Below are 23,908 nucleotides of genomic sequence, written 5' to 3'. Positions count from 1 at the left end.
AGCGGAACCGGTCTCCACATGGGATCCGAACCCTCGGCGGGATCGCCGCCGCGCTCCCAAGCGGCACATTGTCCAGTGCGCCTCCGGGCCGGCCCCACTTAAAACCTTTTAAAACAGGTTGATAAATATTATTGCATCATCCCCTTTAATTAATTAAGAGTGTGTATTTTGGTAGGTGTTGGATAATACAGCAAATCCATCAGTTTTTTTTTTTTTTAAACATCTGTTTAAATTCTTAATTTCTGTATGTTTTCTTTCTCCCTCAGCAAAACAAACATTTCTTTATCTGGAAAGCTTTGAAAATAATCTAACCTAAGGAAAACAATGCCAAAGGCTTATTATGAGCAACAGGTCCCATTTTCTATTTATTGTGATTAATAAAGGTGTTTTTCAAATACGGAGAACTCTATTGGATATGTTTCTCAGACGACTGAGCAAAAATATTTCTGCACTGTAATATTCAAAAGTTAAAAACAATAGTCATTGGAAATAATTACAGACAATAAATTAGTGTTTATAAATAGGCAGGTTTCTTCTTGTAGGGGCTCATGTTAACTTTTCTTTTGCTAAATTTCATGAATTTTACATCACTTGTCCATCTTGCAGGTATATTCCTACCTGCCTCCCCAACTTTGTTTAAAAAATACATATTTCAGTTGTAGAACATGGTATTCTACCGACTTAAAGTTTCCATTTCTTTTGTGAACCCACCAGCAAAGAATCTACAGAATGTTGTGTGCTGAAATTTCCTTTCTCCACACAACACCTATCCACAGGTGTTAAGAACAGACAGAGCTTTAAGCAACCAGGGAATTGTTTTTCCTATATTTAAAGTCATATAGATGAATGTAGTTCTTACCTGACTAAGAATACGGCCACATTTTCTTCCTATATTTTCCACTAGATCAAAAATTGGAAAGTTCCAAGTATTTAGCTGCTCCATAATCGAATCCAGGTTATCCATGACAAGAGGTTCAGGAGCAAGAATTGGCTTCTCCTGTGATGAAGATTAAAACATTTTAATGACATGCAGTTTTTCTACAAAGCAATTTGTGTTTTGGTAAGTTCAATTTAACAACTACAGTTTCTTGCAAAAGAATGACCAAACATTCCAGGGTGAATAAGTGATCTTTAAAAGAAGAATCAAGATAAAAGACATTGACCCCAAAGAAAAAAGGAAAGCATTGAATGCTGTTTCAGACTATGAATTTGGCATTGTTAGGTGCCTACCTATCCTCGGTTCACATATACTCCAGCAAAAATATGAATGTTTCTTCCATAAGTTAACATAACTGCTTTCCTTCCTTCCTTCTCTCTTAGCTCCCACATATCAGCTTTGTATCTCATGAATATTAATAACCAATAAAAAATAATAAAATAAATAACATAACTGTTTTGGGGTCTACTGCAGGGTTCTTAAATAAGATTCCAGGATTTCAGAATACTCTGAAATTATACATAAATTTACCTCTTTATATAGTTACGTAATTTTTCTGGGATGAAGCTTCCTGGCTTATGTTGGACTCTAAAAAGCAAGCCATTAGTGGGAAGGGGACTTAATTGCCCCTACTCTAATATATCGAATTCATATTAATTCTTCAAAATCAGCATTCACCCTGTGGAATAACAACTGCCTGATTTTTAGGGATTTTAATTGAATTCACATCATCCACAGTTTCCTGAGAAACACATACCATGAAAGTGTAAAGATGTTTTATAACTGGTCCCAAATGAGGATACTCCTCAGAGTACATTTACCAAGAAAATCGAAAATAATGAGGATAAGAAAAAATAAATTATTTTACCTGATAATCTATTTGATCTAAAAGTAGAAATGGTAAATATGGTAAAAGAAAAATGATTATAGCAACAATTGGTAATTACATGACAAACGAGTACTTCCTACCATTTGCTGCCTCCCCCAAATTAACCTTATTTAAATGTATACTTCCACTTTCCTTCTTTTCTTTTCTTTATAAAATATTGTTTCACTGAATAAAAGAACTCATTTTCCTATACATATTTACACTTTTTCATTGGGTTAAGAAATATCTGTAAACATGTGTGAAGATAAATACTTATGCTTTTAATTACCAAATAACAGAACCATTAAGAGATCAATTTGGCTTGGACAGAGAAAAATTGTATTACCACATACGGGTACGGTTACAATACATGTGTGATCTAAATGAGATATGTCTGTAAACCTCATGATTCAGGGATCTATTTCTAAGTCAAGCTCTGTAATAGAAGCCAATTTTTTGAGTGAGTGGATGAGTTAAGTGATTTGGGGCTACCAGGAACATCACGGTCTCAGGAGCGTAGGTGCTGCACGCAGATGCTTTCCTCAGTGGCTCTCTTGGACACTCAGCCTCATCTTCATTCTGCAAAATATCACTGCTGTCACTGTTGTTGTTGGTTTCATAGTCAGAGGTAACCTGAGCAGTGTCATCTGTAATTGAAAGAGAACAGCTCATTATGAGTCTTGCAATGGGAGAAAGGGACCTCATTTAAGCAAGTCTTCCTGAAATGCATATGGTAAATACAGAAATTGAGTTGTCACACCCAGGAATAAAGTGGTTTGTAGAACACAGAGTGATGGCATGGCCTTAAGAACATGGGAGAGCCTGGGTATCCAATCTTTTTCCTTAAAAGTCTGTGGCTTCTTTTTTGATCTTCCCCCATTCACTGCCCCCCATTCAGTCAGCAGTAAAGTGTGCTAACTAAAAGACCAATCAAAAACTACCAAGTGTCTGAAGAACATGCTCCTGGGGCAAAGGCCTTGAGAAACTTCTCATAGCTAAGTAAGAAACCTGAATGAAGTTTGTTGAGTTCCTGCCATGTGTCAGGTACCTCTTAAAGCACTTCATTTGTGCTAACATATGTAACCTTCTCCACAATATTAGGAGGTGGGTATTATTGTATTACTATTATCTTCACTCTGCAGATTGGAAACTGAGACACAAGAAGTTGCATAAGAAAAAAGGAAGAGGGCCACTCCGTGGCACACTGGGGAGAGTGCAGCGCTGGGAGCGCAGCATCACTCCCGCCGCGGGTTCGAATACTATATAGGACTGGCCAGTGGAGCTCACTGGCTGAGCGCGGTGCGGGTGACACCAAGCCAAGGGTTGCGATCCCCTTACCGGCCACGGAAAAGACAAAAAAAGAAAAAAGGAAGAAAGATGGGTTCTTGGAAAAGTCTTACAAAATATTTCCGATTGGAATAGGCTTTATAACAAAAGCCTATCTTTCACTAACAACTTAAGAATAATCAGTCAGTATATGTATAAGGACACACAACAAACCTAGAACATCCAAAGCAGTCTTGATAAAGGGGAACAAAGTTAGGGGAAACACATTACCTGACTTCAAATTCAAGCTACAGTAATCAAGACAGTGTGGTACTGGCCTAAGGATCGGCAAAGAGATCAAACGGAAGAGTAGAAATTGCCAAATTAGATCCTGGCCATTTGATTTTCAACAAAGATGCTGAAGCAATCCAGTGGGATTGGGAAAAAATTAACTTCACTCCCTACCTCACACCATGCAAAACATTATTCTGAGATAGAGCATAGGCCTACATGTAAAAGCTAAAACGATAGAGCTTCTGGAAGAAAATAAAGGAGACTTCCTTTGTGACCTTGGGGAAGGTGAAGATTTTGTAGGCCATGGAAAGCAATAACCATAAAAGAAACAAAACAAAACTAGACTTCATCAGATTTCCTGGGTTCAAATTCTACTGACAAAATTTACAATCTGTGTGACCTTGGGCAGTTTACTTACACTACCTGTGCCTCAGTGTCTACCAAGAGATACTGAGGCAGATAGTTAAGAAGTATTTGGTAGCTCTATCACTCTAAACTGTATGATTGACACAACTTTCTTTTCTCCCTTGCATACTCTCAGCTCTAACAAAGGCAAGTCCCTAGGGCTGCATCAATAAAAATAAAATAATAATTATTATATCGACAGCAGCAAACCCTATTTTTAGCAACCCAGATACTATAATAAGCAATATGTGCTTTATATATTTTAGGTAATTTAATTCTCACTACAGTCCTCTGTGGTAGTACTACTATTATGCCCATTCTACAGATGAAGGAACTGTACAGAAAAGTTAAGATTACAGGCAAGCAAGTGGCAGAATCAGGATGTGATTCCTGTGAGCCACCCAAACAAACAGTCTCAGACTGATACGTACCATAGCACTTATCCTAATGCTCGTTCTAGCACCAGGTCTAGCCTACAAATGAACTCAAAAAGGCCTAGAATGAGCTGAATATAGTAATTAGTTTAATCAAAACAATTGGTTTCGACCCATTAAAATTATGACATTTTGTAACTACTAAAATGCCCTCGAATAAAAATAAAATAATAATTATTATATCGACAGCAGCAAACCCTATTTTTAGCAACCCAGATACTATAATAAGCAATATGTGCTTTATATATTTTAGGTAATTTAATTCTCACTACGGTCCTCTGTGGTAGTACTACTATTATGCCCATTCTACAGATGAAGGAACTGTACAGAAAAGTTAAGATTACAGGCAAGCAAGTGGCAGAATCAGGATGTGATTCCTGTGAGCCACCCAAACAGTCTCCGACTGATACGTACCATAGCACTTATCCTAATGCTCGTTCTAGCACCAGGTCTAGCCTACAAATGAACTCGAAAAGGCCTAGAATGAGCCCAATATAGTAATTAGTTTAATCAAAACAATTGGTTTCGACCCATTAAAATTATGACATTTTGTAACTACTAAAATGCCCTCGGTCTACGTCAACATTATCCTAGCATATACCACATCCTTCGTAGGACTATTAACATATTGATCCCACCTCATATCCTCTCTCCTATGCCTAGAAGGTGTGATACTGTCCCTACTCATCCTAAGCAACCTCCTGTCCCTAAACCTACACTTCACACTGCCCTACACTCTCCCCACTACCCTTCTAGTCTTCACAGCCTGTGAAGCTGCCATAGGTTTAGCACTTCTAATAATAGTAATAATAATAATAATAATGATGATGATGATGATGATGATACTTCACCCTGCCCTACACTCTCCCCACTACCCTTCTAGTCTTCACAGCCTGTGAAGCTGCCACAGGTTTAGCACTTCTAATAATAGTAATAATAATAATAATAATAATGATGATGATGATGATGATAAACCAGGCTGCAATGCCTGCGTTCTTAACCTCTCCATTACACTGCCTCAAGGAACAACTATGTTCAGTTTACAGTGATATAAGCAGGGTCATTTCTCAGGGTCTGCAATGGCGACCTCCAGAGAGCTCATTAAAGCAGATGACCTTCCAGTGTCCAAAGTAACAAGATAAAATAATATTTCTATATAGTGCTGTACATTATATAAAATGGCTTCTAATTTTAAAAATATCTATACACACGTGTATAGATATATAGAAACATTTTGGACAACTCTGCACCAAAACTTTATCTATAATTAACTCTACATAGTAAGATTATGGATGATTTTGGTTTTCTCCCCCGGTTTTCAAAATACGTAATTTACAAAATCAGAAATATAGGTTACCTTTTTGATCAGGAAAAAAAAAAAGAAAGAAAGAAAAAAAAGCTCTTTCCATTTTGAGGAACAGAATCCAAAACAATAAATTACCTGTTCTGCCTGGTGTCCGAGTGGCTGTACCACTTCTCTCCAGGTGACCATCAGCAGGATTCCCTTGGGAATATGGTCTGCCACAGCTGAGAAATAGTAGAAGAGCTACAATTATATCCTTCTCTTTTCAAAAAATCATAGGCACATACCACCTATGTGAACAGTAAGACAACAATAATCAATATTTCAACCTTCGATTTGTTTCATGGAAAAAAAAGTCATTTTGTCTTATACATGGATGCTGATATACAGTATACTGCTTTCTTGTTTGTGAGAGAATGATCAATACAAATGACTGGAAATTTCATTTGACTCGCATTCTTTTCCTCCATGGTCTAGACCACATTTGAGGTGAAACTGCTGGTAAAATTTTGTTACATTATTTAGAGAATCCTGGGATAGGCTGCCACCTATTTGTAGTAGAAGTGCTGACATCTATTTGGTCAAAAATATCTTCCCCAAAGGAATACCTTTGTGCCTACTTAAAAGCCTCATTATTAGATTTATTTCTTTGGGTAAAGACATGTTATGTCCAAACAGCCCTTTAAGAAAGGACAGCATAGGTTAAAATGGAATGAGAGCATATCGATTTTGTTTTTAGCCACAAAATAAAAATGAATTCCTTTTTCTGATTCATTGGCCACCCGTTAAGGCTCTAAGAAAATAAGCAAAGGAGAGGTATGGTTTAATGAAGTGTGAATATACAATTGACCAGGAACTGTGAGCAACCAAAAGAAAAAAGAAGCTACCTGCCAGGTGAAAAGTGCCCTTTTAACAGACAGAGTTGGAAGATGAAGGATACTTTTCCTTTCTAAACAGTCTGACTATTTAAAAAATTAAAAAGTAACTCTGCAAATGGCCTGAGAAAGTCCCAAACTTGCTCCTTTCTCTTTTATCTTGTTTAGAGACTTCATGATTGGATCTCAATCCTGTATTTGGCTGCTGGGTTCTTTCCTTCTGGCTAATATCACAAAGGGTCTTAGAGGGTTTTTTATTTGTCTGTTATTTAACCACAGATTACCCACTCTAAAACGAAAAGAAATGAGTAAAAGTTCATTGCTTAATATCTTAAATGTCTCATCAATTTATACCCCCCTGAATTATGTTTGCATGTGCAGTAGAGAAAACTATTTTCCAGCAAGAGAGCATCTTCAAAGTATGTAAATTTACTTTTCAACCCTTGAATGTGATTAGAAAAACATTACACACAACATATTTCTAACTATGAAATCTTATCAATTTGAGTTAGGGAATCAAAAGAAAATGACAGGACAAAAGAAAAAAGAAAAGTAGATGCAACTGATGGGCTTATATTCTCAGGTGAAGCTTCATAGAAGTACAATTTATTAGTTTCAAGATTTTTCATTGTAAGATAATACCTAAAAAAGACTACATAAATTAGTAATTCAAATATGCCAGTTCCTATGCCAAAAAAATAGCTTGTTGCATAGACATTACAACAGCCAAGAGACTGGGATTCAATGCCAAACCTTTCGAGTTCAGCAGGGGAAACCACAATAATTAGTCGTGTGTTGATGGAGCTCTCTGTGCCTACATGGGTGGCTGCCTTGAAGGCAATAATAAAACCTGGTTTGAATTATAGACTTATAAAGTCCAAACAAATAAAACACACACTACTGAATTTATAAACATTACTGAACAAGTAGACACTGAAATACCCTTGTTTTTCTCTGAAACCTCTTTTATAAGAATCCTACTACATTCTTCCTGCTGAGAAAACACAATATACTATGATGATAAAAGCCATGTGAATGCTAGACCTTTTCTGGGCATCTCTCTCTTTTCTTTAGGCAACTTATTTCCCTCAAGTCTGGAATCCACAGTGGGAGAGTCTCCCTAGAAAAGCTGGAAGCAGATGTCCCTGATGCAGATGACTCCACTGGACTTTATCCTGGCTCAGAATACATTCAATACCACACTGTTTAAGTGTGTTCTGCCAAACATCCATGAGCAATCACTGGGTGTTAACCTAAAAAAATTGATTCTGTAGTCGAGTAAGTTCAGAAATCACTAGATGAAACAAAAATCAAGAGGTGTTCTTTTAGCAGAACTTCTCAGAGCTTTGAAGAAAGTGACATGTGTTGCAGATCTTTAAGAGGGAAATATGACAGATCTTTTCTATATTTTACTACAGAAAATATATTTTTTGTGGGGAATAAACAGAATTAATATTCCACAGAAATTATTTTATAAAAATAGCTGTCACACGGAAGGGTGACCAAATAACCTTGGATGGTAAAATAACTTTTTGCTTTGGCCCTGGCCAAAAAAAACAAACAGAAATAATTTTCCATTTAAAAATATTTGTAAAAAGAAAGGAAGTAAAAATAAATATTTCAAAATAAATAACATTTATTTAACTTACAGAGTTTATGACCAAAGTATATGAAAATGAAACTTGTGAGGTTTAATGTCAATTGCTAGTTCTTAGATCTGAATCTATTGATAAAATCTGGAAATCTGCAACTATGAATATTTGGTACTAGAAGATTAACATGCTACAATTTTATTCCAAGAGTTATCCTTATTAACCTTCAGGGAAAAATATCACTTTACTCAAGACTGTCTCAAGATTAGACTTAAAAACACTCAACTCTTTTCTACTTAAAAATTAGTGCAATGCTTTAAGATCAATTACTCAAGTTTAAGCTATTACTGAAGAATAAAAATCTGTTAATCAGTAAGAGAAGGTATTTCTATTCAAGTGACAATGTTGGCAAAATAATTGCTCCAGCCGTGGGAGGCCTTTTTTCTTAAGCTCTGCGATAGACAACACTTTGTAATTCTGTTTCAACCTGACAGAACAGCACAAGCAATTGCCTAATTGTACTCAGAAAACTATTTGAGTCTAGCCATGATGTGTCGTGTATTATTCATACATTTCAAAAGTGTTAAAATAGAAAATGCAAATTTAAGATAAAAATAGCTTTTAAATCAATATAAAATACTCCCTGGAGAGCAAGTAAAAAACATTCCAACAAAATGTTGAATTATACAAGATTACTTGATATTACTTGATATAATTTTTAAATTATATATTTTATGTATTCTCTATCAGTAAGCAGACAAAATACACAACTAATTACTTGGTATCATCTCCAAAGATTAGTTCTATGGACTGTTTGAACTCTAAACTTTCTAGTAATAGAAAAACCACTGAAAAATTAAGTTTCTGTTAAAGCCTATTTTTGTTTCTTGTCCACCACTTCAGCAAACCTAAACATAGCTATGTGGACTGGTGGTGGGGGTTTCTGTGGGGTAAACTATTACTAATTTCATTATTAGTTTTAACAATATAAAAATGCTTACCTGCTACACAGAACAGGTGGAGTCAGGATCTGGGGGGATAGGTCAGGGGCACTCTGAGTATAAGTTAAGGTCCTGTGAGAACTTAGGCCATGTCTGGCAGCTGTGTCGGCAGATTCTGGAAACTGCACTGCAGAAATTTTGCTGACCGGGCTGTTGGCAGGAGTCCCTTGGAGAGGTGAGGAGCAGGGTGATGGAAGAGGTGAAATTTTAGTGAGGACACCTGAGAAAAAATGGGAGTTATTAAGTCACTAAACAAATGTCTTCGAAATGCGAAATTGCCTCTTCAACTTCACCTGGACTCCTGTCAGCTCAATAACAACCACATGCAGACTCAGGCCACTGGGCTGGCCTCCTCCGCATGCCACCATCTGGACACTGGGTGTGTGGTTGGGGTGTCTCCACAGCATGAAATGTGAATAATGAATCATCAAGAAAAAATCGATGGCAATGTTGGCACCTCCAATGTTGGCTAAAGTCTTGGTGTCCTGGAGTAACTTCAGGACAGAAGGATATTATTTTCTCCCCCCAGGTTGGTTACTTCTTGCCATTCTGACAGGAAAATAAAAGTGAAAATTTTCTCATGTGTTTGCCTTCTGTTAGGATGAGAAATTTTTTTTTTCCTTTTTGTCTTTTTTACTGACCGGTAACGGGATCGCAACCCTTGGTGTCGCGCCCGTACCGGGGACCGGCAACGGGATCGCAACCCTCGGTGTTGTGCCCACACCGCGCTCAGCCAGTGAGCGGGAACTGGTCTCCACATGGGATCCGAACCCTCGGCGGGAGCGCCGCCACGCTCCCAAGCAGCACACTCTGCAGTGCGCCACCGGGCCGGCCCTAGATGAGAAATTTTTAACAGGCACAGAATCTGCTATTGTTCTGAACATTAACTGGTATTAGCAGTCGTAGAATGCTTAAAATATGTAAATAAAGACACACATGTTTGAGAGGCAATTCACTTTATTAACCATTCACATTTTCAGTGGAACAGGACCTTTTTGTGTAAAACAGTATTTGTTCAAAATGATTTTTGAGGAAAACATTAAAAAATGTAACGTGATTCATTATAGATCAAACAATAGGCATAAAGCTTAAATTTCGAATGTGGGTATTTGTGCCAAACTGTCTATGTTTACTACAGATTGTAAGAATTTTACAAGACACTGGCTTAGATTTCAAAGTGCTGCTGTTGGAAGACATGTCTTCTGAAGATACTCTTTTGAACATTGAGAAGGTAGCCTGTGCTTTAAACTGGAAAGAGAGAGAGAGAGAAATAACTTCTGAACGACTACCTGCTTACTGGTTTTCATGATTTTATGGCCAAACAACCTACTGAAATCATTAAAAGTTGTTCCCTACTTCTCACAACTCAGGGGAAATTTACAGCCACAGACTTTGACATCATCGAATGCTGTGTGTGCTGAGCTGGTAGCCAAGCTCGCCCCCAGTGTCCAGTTCTCTCAAAAGTTGATTTGTCACACCCCATGGTTTTCTGGTCCACGGAAGAGAGCTCTAAGCTTGCTGAAGGGTTTTTGTAATTTTCTTTTTAAATTTCTTGTTGGCAGTGTTATTTCTTTTGTTTTGTTTTGAAAGATGACAAATCTCACTTTTCCTTTGCTTAAGCGTGCAGCAACCTCTCCTAGTCCTTTTCTGAACATTTCTATTACTGATTTCCTGATCAACAGACCAACCCCCTGCCTTTATACTTAACACAGAAAATGACTTAGACCCAGAGAGGTTAAACAACCTTCCCAGAGACATAGTACTAATAAGTGGGACAATCTGTAGTGAGCCCAGCTATTCTTAGTAAAATGTGGTTTATTAGACCGTACTTATCAGAGACAGCCCAAGGGGGAAGAAAAATCCATGATCTGTTAGGCAGTATTTGTATTGCTCCTTACAACATGCCTTATGATTTTTATTTTGATTTCTATTTCTATTTTAAAAGATTTAGTTATTTTACCAAGATACTGACAAACCTTCACATTACACAGTCTCCTGAGCCAAAAGAAAATTAAGTTCACTAAATTTTTAACAGAGTTTCCCAACCAATGTATCACTGTACCATTGTATGCAGTGAGTGGGTTACAGATATGCTGTGAAGTATTAAATGGTTGTAAGTTGAAAAAAACAATTTATTTGGAAGCTCCAGAATAAATGCAATTTTCATGTTCTAAAATTTTATAATTAGATTTTGTTATAATTTTATAAGATAAAGGAAATATATTAGTCACCAAGCTCTAAATCTCTTCCCATTTCTTTGCTGCTATATATTATATATATGTATAGTGTGCTCTGATGTAAAAAAGGTTGGAAAAAGTTGGTTTAATTTAGATTATTTTTTGGATTAAGGCAGACAGAGACTCCAGATAATCTTAGAAAAGCATTATAATCAATAAGGAGCTGAACTCTGGTATGACGTGTTTGAAGGTTATCAAAGTATTTGCACTAAGTAACTCAATCATTCATTCACTCAACAGATATTTCCTGTGTGTTGTAGTCCAGTTATGCAGTGGTGAGCAAAACAAAGTCCCCAATCTCATGGAATTCCCACTCTTTTGGGAGAGACAGAAACTAAAAAAGAAAAATCAATAGAAAAGAAGAAAATAAGTCATGTAATTTCAAATGATATGAGGAAAAATAATGTAGAGGGTAGAGGGCAGAGGACAGAAATGCTCTTTAGATAAGATGGTCTGCAAAGGCCTCTCTGGGGGTTAAGATTTGAACAGAGGCCTGATGAAATAAGGAAGACATTTAGACAAGTATTTTGGGAAAGTGTGTTCCAGAAAGAAGGACCTACCTGGGGGATGTCAGAGGATCAGCAAGGAGGTCAGAGGCTGGCAGCTTAGCAAAGAGGAGGAAAAGGGTCAGGGACATGGTCAGAAAGGTTGCTGGGCAAGGCTGGATAGGGCTGGGTAGGCCCATGGCCAGGTTTTCATTGCTGTGTCTTAAAAAAAAAAAAAGAAATCCTTGATAGGCACTGCTTTAGGCAATTCCTTAATCATATTTTGATAGTGAACTGTGAGTTTTTGGACAGTTTTCTACCACTTCTTTTTACAGAGTATAGTTCAAAGCCCATGGGAACAATGTCCATTTCTATCTTGACATGATGTATTTTCTGAAGGCACTTATGAGAAGAGTGACTTTTTTGTTGCTAATTTTTAGTAGCTGCCAGCTGATAGCCTCAGAGACAAGCCATTCACTCAAATACAAATTTAAAAATCTACACAACCATTAGAATGCTTGGAAACCATGGATTAAGTTTAAACAAATAAGCAGACTTTAAGACTCCAAGCTTACTGCCTGGGATGATATTTTAAAGAAACCCATAAAAGAGGAAAAACACTTTGCTTCTATAGCACTGTTGGTCTACATATTTTGAACACTTCTAACAAGTATGGGTCTTGGCAATAACAATGAGAAGCAGGGATATTTTTATTCTGTAGGTGAGAAGATAAATATATAAATGTATAAATTCCTTTTTCCCAAAACCAAACTATTTACCCCACTGTGCACTATCGTAGTTCACTTAATGTTTAAAAAACAGAAAAGACTGGAAATGCCAATACTATTAGAATGCAAATAATTGTGTTAGTCTTCAAATACATGGAAAGATAAATGCAGATAATAACCAAATTTTCTTTCTGGAAAGGACAGACTACAGATAAATGATTTCAGACATAGGAAGAAGATTCTCCAAGGAAATGGAGAAATAACCTTTGCAAGTTTTTAAAAAGAGATTTTCTAAGATGCTTTAAATGTAATCATGTTTAAAGTTGGAGGGACGACTATTGTGACATTTGAAAGCCTCATCCAATTTTACTCTGCACACTCAAATGTTTACACATGCACACACATGAGTGCAGGGACTCAATAAATATGCATTCTCTCAAATATATTTATCTTCATTTTATATTTGAGTAATTTTAAGAGACTCCAAGAAAAAGACATTGCTCATGAAATATAAATCCTTGAGTGATTCAAACTGTCCTAATGTGAAATACTTAAAAATCAAAACACTTAAAAACAAAAAATTAAAAATATAACTTGAAAAACTTGAAAAAAAGTCTAAAATACCAATTCCTTTGAGTAATTCAGCCTTTAATTCCTTGTTCCTGAGAGCATGAGAAAATGTGTGTCAAGACACAAGGAACTTTGGGCAATCAAAGGGAGAAGATAAACAATACTGGAGGGGAATTATTTAAGTGAATCCATCTGTTTTGTGCTATAAACCTCTCTCAGTTTAATTTTAATTGAACAAGAAAGGAATCAGCTTGTCTGATAAATACATGCCTTTTTTTATACTCACAGGAAAATGGTCAGCCCTAATATTTTTTCAAAACAGAAAATATATATCTATTTTTTAAAAAGTTTTTTCCAATGTTCTAAAAATGTTTAATCATACAGCAAAGCCAAAAGCGTTTTACGGTGAACATCTGTATACCCACCACCTACATTTTGCCTTTGAAATTTTACTATATTTGCTTTATAACATATTCATCTTTGTTTTTTTACCTTGCTGATATTCTGCTTTTATTTATTTGTTCTTTACGCCTGAAACATAATTGATTATACATATTTATGTGGTACAGAGATGACTATCAAAAAAAAGAAGAGTTTGCTCGTTTGAAATTAACTTACAAAGTAAGACTAAATGCTTATTATAGATGCAAAAAGTTTCCATTTTCCTTAAATGAAAATAAATAGCTCATGGATTCATTGATTAATATTTTCCTATTCTTGTAAAATAAAAATAACACATATTCACTGGTAAGAAATGCACAAAATGTGAGTAAAGAACCAATTGTACAAAAATCAACTGTACTTCTATAACATACTGATATTCATTTTAATATGGAAAATTTTGATGCCTTTTATTTCAAATGTTTATTTCTGCACAGTGTGTTTGTATTCACAGAGAAGGACTAATATAATGTGAATCATATAGAATATAAGGTTTTGGTAGTCTTCTGAACACTGTCTCATTATTAAGTCCCTATTTAAAAGTTAAAATTAAAATAACTAGATAATTAAATTTAATTTTTTTAAGTATTTAAAAATTCTGTCATACTACATTTTAATTTCTGTATTATAGTCATGCATCACAGTTTAATTAAATGATCCCTTTAGTCAGATATGCACTTTAAAAAAAATTTGTTTATAAATTATACTCCTATCAATTACCTGTATATTAAATCTATGCTGAGATTTTTAAAAAATTTTTTATTGAATTATAAATTATTGATACATATTTTGGGGGTTCAATATTGACATATGTTGATCAAATCAATATTACTAGCATATATACTGTCATGAATCATACTTATTCTTTATGCCCCTTGTCCAATCTCTCCCCTTCCCCCTCTCCCTCTCCCTTCCGCCCTCTAATTACCCTGGATGTCATTTCTCCTTCTGAAAGAGTAGTGGTTACTCTGTTGATTTGCTCTCTAGATGATCTGTCCAATGCTAAGAAGCGTGATCAGGTCCCCCAATATTATCATAGAGTAGATGCTTCTTCTGTCACTCTGCAATGAGCTTTGTGGAGAGACATCCTCTTCTTTGGTCTCTGCTGGTGACTGTCCTTGTGTCAATGCACTCGAGTGGCTGGTGGACTATCGGTGTGGTAGATGTGGCATCTAGCCACTTTTGCAGCAGCCATGGTTATTGTGGTGGCTATGGTGGGCCACCCACATGGAGGTGATGTTTTTGGTATGTTCCTTTCCTAGTTGTTGGTGGTGATGGTGCTGTACCTGGTTGTGGGAGGGGGTCTGTTTCCCAGATCCATGCTTCCAGACCATGGGTGGGCCCCATGGCACTGGTGGTATGCCCAGTTGTGGGAGGAGGTGAGCCCTCTGGCACTGGTGGTGGGCCTGGTTGTCCCCCCTCTCTGGCTTGGTAGCCCAGGGGACTTCCGGTCATCTAGGTGTTATACGTGCTGTTTTGTGTAATGAGACCTTTGCTAGTTAATATCAAACTTTGACTCTGGTTGTGGGTACTCTGTTTTTCCTTTCTGTTCTGTGTTGGATTATTTGCTGTTCCCACCACTTAAACTCTGTGCTGGAACTAATTTGTTGTCCTTTGCTTATTTCTAAAGTGGGGGAGCTTCCTGTGGGGACCAGTACTTGAGCTCTGTGGTTGAGCTAAATTGCTGCTTTGCTATTGATGCTCTGGGGAAGGCTTTCTGTGCAGCTCAGGTTTTAATGGTTGACTTTATAGGACTTTTCTAGTTTTAGTGAAATCCAACGCACCTGGGGTATATAGAAACACTGATCTGAGCCTGAGTCTTTTCATCAAACTGCACCCCATGCAATTCTGTATTCCTGAACAGTCTCCTCTGAGTGGTCCTATGCTGATTAGGGGGCAAATCAGCTGTCCTTGCTGTGTACCAGTGTTCTCCCGGTGGGCCCGTTTCCCCCACTGCCTGTGCTCCAAACACTTCCCATGGGATGGGCCGTACGCCAATCCCTTGCAATGACTCATCAGCCTCTGAGTGGCTCCTTTTTGCAGTTGTGGCTCCTTGCTCCTACATAGGTCCATGGGAATCCTATTAGTGGTCTTGGTGGCCCCCAGGTGGTCTTCTTCTCCCCTGCTACCTCCATGCAATTTCATCTGAAGGGCACAGCTGTGGCTTTTGCCAGCTCCTTTTCCATGAGCTCAGCAGCTCCAGACTGGAAGTGGCTGGGGCTTGAAATGGTTGGAGAGGTTTTTTCTTTTTCTCATCGTGGCTTCTCTGGCCTTCATGCACTCTGTAGGTCTCTCCTCTTCCCCTGAGCTCTAGCAGCCCCAGCTTGGCTGTCATTGCTTTTTATTTTTATTTATTTATTTATTATTATTATTATTATTATTTGTCCTTTTTTGTGTCCGGCAACGGATCGCAACCCTCAGTGTCGCGCCCGTACCAGACCAGGACCGGCAACGGGATCACAACCCTCGGTGCTGCACCCACACCTCGCTCAGCCAGTGAGCGGGAACCGGTCTGTATGTGGGACCCGAAGCCTCGGTGGGAGTGCCGCCACGCTCCCAAGCGGCGCACTGTAGCAGTGCGCCACCGGGCCGGCCCGTCATTGCTTTTTAATAGTTGTAAGTTAGTTGATTTGTGGGAGAGAGTGACACTGGGACCGTCTATTCTGCCATCTTGATCAGAAGTCCCCATGACCAACATCTTTCATACCATCATTACAGCAGATGAGATCAAAGCAAGTCTTGTGTATGGAGGTTAGTTCTAAAGCAATAATTAGCTAATAAGCAGGCTTCTTAAAGTCCTGAGAACAATTCTTTATCCAGAAGCTCTGGCCACCCTTCCTCCACACCAGGTGCACCAGATCTTGGTGGCACTCCAGGCCCAGCTCTTCCTGCCCACCTGCTGGCAGGAAGCCAGCGTGAGCCAAGCTACAGAAGGCTCTCCTGCCATCGTGGTCTCCTCTTGGTGCAAGAGCTATGGCTGAGATTTTTGGGATCTTTTATGTGACTCACAGATTTAAGGCTCATATCTCCTTTAAGATTTTCAGATTTAATTTTTTATTATGCAGATTAGGTAATTTACATGACAAAGCATGTTTTGTTATGATGCATCAAAACCTGTGTAATGAAATCTGATCCATATATTAATGCAAATGCTTTACTGATATTCCACATATTGTTATTTGAAGATTAAATGAAATATACAGTATATGCTTTGTAGAGTTATCATTTTATATTAATCAGAAGTGTTAAATATAGGAACCAATATTATGTCTTTTTAACTACTCAAAATGTAATTCAGTATTTTAAAAAGTACCTAAAGAAAATGCAAAAAAATCACAACCATAATTAAAATTTTCTGTTCTTTCAAAATTTTATATAGGAAAACCTCAGTCTAGCTTATAAGTGTGAACATGTCTGTAATCATTCTAATAGGCAGCCTAAACTTAGAAGAATCTGGGAAAGGCCTACTACAAATGCTATAACTACCATTTAGAGGAATTTTAAAGGCTGAATGACGCAATGGTAGTTCCACATTGTCAGTGATTCATACTAGAAGAGTAAGATGACAATGCAAATTATATCTAAATCTCCCATTTTTATGCTTTAATCAAAGGACTCCTATGTGATTTCATCCATGTATTTTATATTAGTAACTGCATAACAATTGGTTGTTTCAGCTATTTAAAATTAATGCTGATTGACTGAGCTAGCGTACACACTGTTCACTTGATTTGCCCAAAGAACAGATTTCATTAGTCACCTCTGGAAACAGGTAACTCATCTTGCATTTCATCTGTTCTTTACTTCATACTTGCTTCCCCCCACCTCACTGTCTATTGCTCTTCCATTCCTCCTCAGACTGTCTTCACACTTCATTTAATTCCATTTGCTTATACTCTTGGCCACATAAAGGCGCTTTTCCCAGCCTCATTCCAAAATTTATTGAAAATCAGGTGATATCACAGTCAATTGTATCAAACATGGCACACCTGTTTAGCTCCATCAACCCAAGCCATCAGTGCAGGAAGGCAAGGGTTTCAAAACAGAAGGGCCCTTCTGATAAGGGTGAACTGTAATCTCATTTCAACTCTATGATTCTTGATGGATGCTTTTCTCCCTTTTGGCAGACTTTCAGGGATTTGCTTGGTTGAATTCAGCATGCAGGGGATATATGTTATTTTATAAACATTCAGCTCTGCCATGACAGCAGTCTAAAGATGACAATGCAAAATCACCTCTAAAGTAATCATGATGGAGATAGCTTATGCACTTGATGGCAAGAACGCAGTGACACTCTTGCTAAGTCTGAGGCTCTAATTTCTACCATCCTCCCTTGTAGTATCTTATGTGGACATTCTTTTCCCTTTACACTTTGCCCTGTCTTCTTGAGTGCAGTCATATGAATCAGGGAGTAGGACACAAGAATGTAAAGCTGTTCCATCATTTGTTCTGTCATTTCCAGTGTCTGCCCTAAATGTAATGCTGTGGATTGATTGAATAGTGTCCACCAAAGTTCATATTAGAAGCTTAATTCCCACTATAACTATGGAGGATGGGAAATCCTATTATGGTAATTGAAAGGTTGGTCCTTGAAGAGGTGATTAGATTGTGGGACCATGCCCTAATGAATGGATTAACAATGGTAGTCATGGGCGTGGTTCCAAGGGCTTTAAAAGGAGAGCGCATGAGAGTCTCTCTCTCTCTTTCTCTGCTCCACCATTTTCTGCCATGTGTGACCCCTGCATTGCTGTAAAGCCACCACCAAAGAAGACCCTCACCAGATGTGTTCCCTGGAGTTTGAACTTCATAGCCTCCAGAACTGTAGGCAATAAATCTGATTTTCTTACAAAGTACCCAGTTTCAGCTATTTTGTTACAAGCAACAGAAATGGACTAATAAACGTAATTTTTAGTTTTTTCACTTTATCATGCTGGTCATTTAATATTATTTTATTACCAAACTGAAGAAATTGAGAGAGGGAAAACCCAATCCTTCCATTATCTTGTACCCAGCCAAGGACAGAACCAAAAAAATCCTAATTTTAAACTGCCAACTTGTTCTCAATTTTTTTCTGCTATGAAGTCATCAGGACAAAAGAAAGGACTGAGGATTGACTGTGTGGCTGTGGCCAAGTTACTTAACCTTTTTGTGCCTCAGTATCCTCTTCTGAACCTCCTTCCTGAGCACACAAGATGTAGAACACTTAAATTCATATTTCATCCCTTAAGTTACGTATTATTATTGTACAATATTTTAATTCTGTCCTTAAAAAACCTTTAAAAAACTACCCATAAATATGAAAATACATTATTTATGCTCATGATGCTTGTTTGCATTGACTCATGGTTTTCAAATTTATTTGTTTACCATTTTTATTAGATCTCAGACTTTTTCTCAGATATTTTTCTTCTTTTTAGAGTACATTGATCACAAATTCCCTTAGTAAATATTTGGTAGACAGTAAAGTTTTGACGTATTTCAAAATGTCTTTAGTTCACTCCTATTCTCGTGAAATGGATTTGCCAGGCCCACAATTTTAGGTGGACTACTAATTCTCTCAGAACACTGAAGAAAATATTCTCCCATGTTCTGACTCTGAATTTCTGACAATTCTGCTCTCAGACTGACTGCCTTTCCTGAAAATGTTATTTGTCTTTTCTCTGGCTGACTATAGAAATTTTTCTTTAACTTTTTAAATTTTATTTGGATATTTATTTATAGATATTTGGGGGGTACAGTGTGTTTTTTCAATACATGCATATACTGTGCATTGATTCACTCAGAACAGAAAGCAAAGCTTTGTGCCCATTAATCCACCATTGCCCCTCCCCACTGTCCCTCGCCCCTCCTGGCTTCTGGTAACTATTACTCTCCTTCCATTTCTATGAGAACCACCTTTTTTTTTTTAGATTCCACATATGAATGACATCATGTGGTATTTGCCTGGCTGATTTCACTTAACGTAACAGTCTCCAGTTCCATCCATGTTGCTGCAAATGACAGGATTTCTTTTTTTCTGTAGCTGAATAATATTCTATTGTGTACCACAGTTTTTGTTTTTCATCCACTCATCCACTGATGGGCATCTAGGTTGATTCCAACTCTTCTTGGCTATTGTGAATAGTGTTGCAATGACCATAGGAGTGCAGGTGTCTCTTTAATACATTAATTTCATTTCCCTCGGGTGTATACCCAGTAGTGGGAGTGCTCGGTAATAAGATAGTTTGATTTTTAGTTCTCTGAGGAACCTCCAAATTGTTTTCCATGGTGATTATACCAATTTACTTTCCCATTAGTGTAGGAGAGTTCTTTTTTCATCCTCTCCAGCATGTTATTTTCTGTCTTTTTGATAACAGCCATTTTTTTCATTTTTGGTTGAAACGTATTGATTGTACATATTTATGGGGCACAGAGTTATAATTCAATACATATATACAATACGTGATGATCTGTTGAGGGCAATTAGCATATCCATCATTGCAAAACTTAATCGTTTCTTTGTGATGTGCACATTTGATCTCCTCTCTTCTAGTTGTTTGGTAACACGCAGTAAATCATTGTTAATTATAGATTCCTGAGTTGACTGTTCACTAATAGGACTTAGTTTTCTTATCTAGCTGTAATTTTGTGTCCATTAACCAGCCTCTCACTATCTCCCCTCCCCGCTTGCCTTTCCCACCTCCAGTAACCACAGTTCTTCTCTCTCCTTTCAATAGTTCAACTTATTATTATTCATTTGTTTTTGTTTTATTTTGTTCTTTTGAAATATCAGTGGAATGTATCACTCACATATTTCTCTAACCCTCATATAAATATTGCCATTTTGAGGACTTCTGCTTCTGCCCGTGATGCAGTAGTTTGTAGTAAACACATGCTTCTTTGAGAACAAATAGAAAAGCTGAAGTTAAAAAAAAAAAGTTATTAAGGCAAAGCCCCAGTTGTGAGAGACTAGATTGCCAGAGAGAAGAGAACCTCAGAAGGGTAGGCCAAAGTCCTGTTAATGGTTCTTCCCTTCAGAGCATTATTTACTGACTACTGGCACAGAGCAAGAGGCTCAGACTCCGGGCAGAGGGGTTCGGATTTTAGGGAGGCGAGCCAGCAGAGCTTTTAGCAATGTCATGAGGCCAATGACATAAAAACTGGAAATTTGGGGCTGCCCTGGAAGCCAGAACTTGAATGTCTAATATCTCAGTGAGAAGGGGGCAGTTTTCCCCTGGAGTTTTTTGGTGAAATTTTAAGCTGCTAAAGACAGGAAATTAAGAAACTAAGGAGGAAGGTAGTGAAAATCTCATCAAAGTTTTCTACAGTTTTGAGAAGTGAAAACTTGAAGTTAGAACATTCCAACAATGAGAGGTCTGAGTAAACATGCCAGGCTCTCAAAAGGGATTCTAGGGAGAGGGCAATCCAGAAACAGAATCTGATAAAAACTGTATCCCCATTTTAAGTCAGCACAGACCCTGAGTAAATGAGGTAATCTTCTCCCAAATCTTTTTACTTTCCTACCTAAAACTTAATTGTTCTGAATTTTGATATCTACATACTTTTTCATACATCATGTATAATAAATGAAGCATTTCCTCAAACCTAGTTAAATACTATATTCCTGGAAAAATTTCTGTTTAACAAACACTAAAATACTGTTGAAATTTATATTATAAGATGATGCTTCTAGAGATTATCCTTTTTGGTGACACTGATTTCGAATTCATACAATAAGTTCAATATAAGAAATCTGATACAGCGACTTGGAAAGAATCTACATCATCACAAAAAGTGGAAATTTAAATAATTGGTTATTAAGGCTCTTTCTTTTTAGAACAGTCATACCAAAGACATCTGAATGTAGGGTACCCTCAGAATATTTCAACACTTAAGGCTTGGTTTACTCCATGATGGCACGTTCAGAATATAAACTTTTTTCCCAGTAAATTAGTTACCTGGTCGATTTTGCTTTTTAGCCTTTACATGGTTAGCTGCAGAAACAGCATAGGATGAAGTGAAGGATCTGCTTTTGGTGAGGGTTGTCATCACGGGGTTATTCCAAGAATCAGGACTAACAGCACTGTAAAGACAGGATTTACAGAAAAATGAAGAAAGTATTCATCACTTATTGGTGCAAGTCTGGCCAGAACCCAACTATTATTTCCATAATAGACTTGCCAGTATGAACACTGGTTCAGGATCAGGGACAGAATCACTTTACTTCCAAAAGACAAAAGAGGTTATTTAAACTCAGTCTCTGTTGCAGGGATACAGCAGTGACTCACCAGTCACGCTTGGTTAACAAAAAAGGAAAGATAACTTTCCTTTTTTCCAAATAAGAAGAATCAAACACCTTCTTATTCTGCTTCTATGATTATGTTCCTCACAGATTTTCTAAAAGAACCTTTCAGATTAACTGGTTAAGATGCAGATGAACTCACATTAGTTATAAATGTCATAATGCTTACTTCAGTGATCTTTAATATTTATTATTCTTGGTGCATCTACATTTAAAAATTACATTCTTATATAATCAAAGATAATGTCTTTGTGTGGTATTTCCTAGTGAAGGAAAGGTTAGCGACGGGGTTATAGCCTTTAATTCCTCTTTGGTGATGATATCTTGGAAAGGAAGTGATGGCCCAGCATTCTCTAGATGAAGACTATTACCTTTCTCCTAGTCAATATCATCAGTGTGTAAACATGCCAGTGACGGACTGGATGCTACTAGGAGAAAGGTAGCAGAGAGTCTTCATCAAGGGAATGCTTTTACCAGTACTTGGTCTGTCTAGGTTGCTTATTGTAAATAAATCAAGAATTAACAGATCTATGCAGGGTTGGGCTACAGAATGTCATATAAGCCATGTAATTAGTGGAATATAAATTTTGGTAGTATTCCAAGCCAAAATTTCCCTGCATGTATTGCTCAAAACCTTACATGTTAAATCTGAACCAGAATCCATCCTAATTTAGGAGAGAAAAGAATTTAGGAAGCTGTGTTGACAATCTTGGGCTGCTCCAAAGGAAAAATGCTTAGTCTGTGTTTTGCTAACACCTGTGTCCTTTCAAGCACTAGTAAGTAAAATTGGTACTGGGTTAAATCTATAATTTGCATGAATATAATTCGACAATTTGATCTTTTGCAGATTGGCACTGTAAGCAGGATGTGCCTGGTCTGAGTGGCTTATTATAAATAAACCCAAAACTCATAGATGTATGGGGTCACAGATGTACGGAGACTGTCATATAAGCTGATGATTAATAGGGATAATTTAGAGAGGTTCCATCACCAAAACACTCCCTCTGTGCAAGCAACATTATGCATGCATTACTTAGAGCCCTGCATGTTAAATCCAAACCAGAACATATGCTGATGTGTAATAAAAGAACTTTTGGGGAACTGCACTAATACACTCAGACCTCTCGAAGGAAAGAATGCTGAGCATGTGCTTTGCTACTGCCCATATCCTTTGATTAGTAGAAGATTCGGCAATGGGTAAGACCTGTAATTTGTGTTGAGGCTGATTTGACACTCTGACACTTCCGTTATCTCATTTCTTCTTCTTCTTTTTTTTTTTTTTTTTTTTTCATTTTTGGAAAGACTTTTCTTCAACCATTGACCCAGGTATTTAAAATCTTCCTCTTGTCTCCTTACTTCTAATAGCAGTTTACCAAGTACAAGGGTACTTCAAAAGTTTATGGAAGGATTCGTATTTATCTTTTAATTCTATTTTTCCAAAAGCTTTTTGAAGTGCCCTTGTATGTCATAAAAGAGACATGGAAAATGTGGCATGAACTTCAGCAATTATCAAATACAACTGAGAAAAGCATACACAATATTTAATGTTCTTCTTAGAAATCTCATCCTAGGCATTTCACACATGCTTGGGATTTTGGAAATAATAAGATCAAAGAAATCTTCGAATCTGAGATAGGAAACTATAACTGCTATTTCCTTATGGTACTAGTTCTTTTCAATTCATTTTGCTGAACTGATTAACTGATAAGATTACTGTGAAGAAATTTTATGTAATAGATATGTGGCCTAAATGTTTTCAGTTTTCAGTACATGATACAATGTATAGGTTATTACATTTCTAGTAGACTTTTTAAAGATAAGACCTTAATGTTAACTGAATGTTTTAGTATCTCAAAAAGATATATTATGAAGGCTATGACTGTTATTTTTTTCAAATAAAAGTATTTAAAATGTGCTCATTTTGAAAACTTTGTGAAGTGCAGTGGTAGAGCACCTTTAGTGTATGAGGATTTAATGAACTCAAGATAAATAAAATCCTAGCTGTATCTATCTCATTCTCAATATATTAAATATTAGTTATACTGTTAATGAAACATAACACATCAATATTCATTATATTATATATAAAAGTAAAGTGCACAGGCACCTTCATATATTGCTTTATATGATCCTCACAATAATTTCTAGCTTTTCAGTGACCCTTACTTCTAATTCCTGCTTAAATCTCATG

General features: G+C 37.0%; 1 protein-coding gene across 1 annotated transcript in view; it reads right to left on the bottom strand.

Moving 5' to 3' along the window:
- The window catches only part of PDE3A (phosphodiesterase 3A, cGMP-inhibited), a 121,616-nt gene that overhangs the window by 30,098 nt on the left and 67,610 nt on the right, over nt 1-23,908 (bottom strand). Inside the window, exons 4-8 of the mRNA XM_008582365.1 lie at nt 21,374-21,489; nt 8,976-9,195; nt 5,646-5,731; nt 2,298-2,452; nt 860-997 (exon numbers count right to left, since the gene is read on the bottom strand). Of these exons, the coding sequence (XP_008580587.1) occupies nt 860-997; nt 2,298-2,452; nt 5,646-5,731; nt 8,976-9,195; nt 21,374-21,489 (715 nt within the window). The remainder of the gene's footprint in view (nt 1-859; nt 998-2,297; nt 2,453-5,645; nt 5,732-8,975; nt 9,196-21,373; nt 21,490-23,908) is intronic.

The sequence above is a fragment of the Galeopterus variegatus genome, unplaced genomic scaffold (assembly GCF_000696425.1).
Source record: "Galeopterus variegatus unplaced genomic scaffold, G_variegatus-3.0.2 Scaffold2592, whole genome shotgun sequence".
Taxonomy (NCBI): domain Eukaryota; kingdom Metazoa; phylum Chordata; class Mammalia; order Dermoptera; family Cynocephalidae; genus Galeopterus; species Galeopterus variegatus.
The sequence above is the reverse complement of the archived record's forward strand: the minus strand, read 5'-3'. Positions and strand labels throughout refer to the sequence as shown.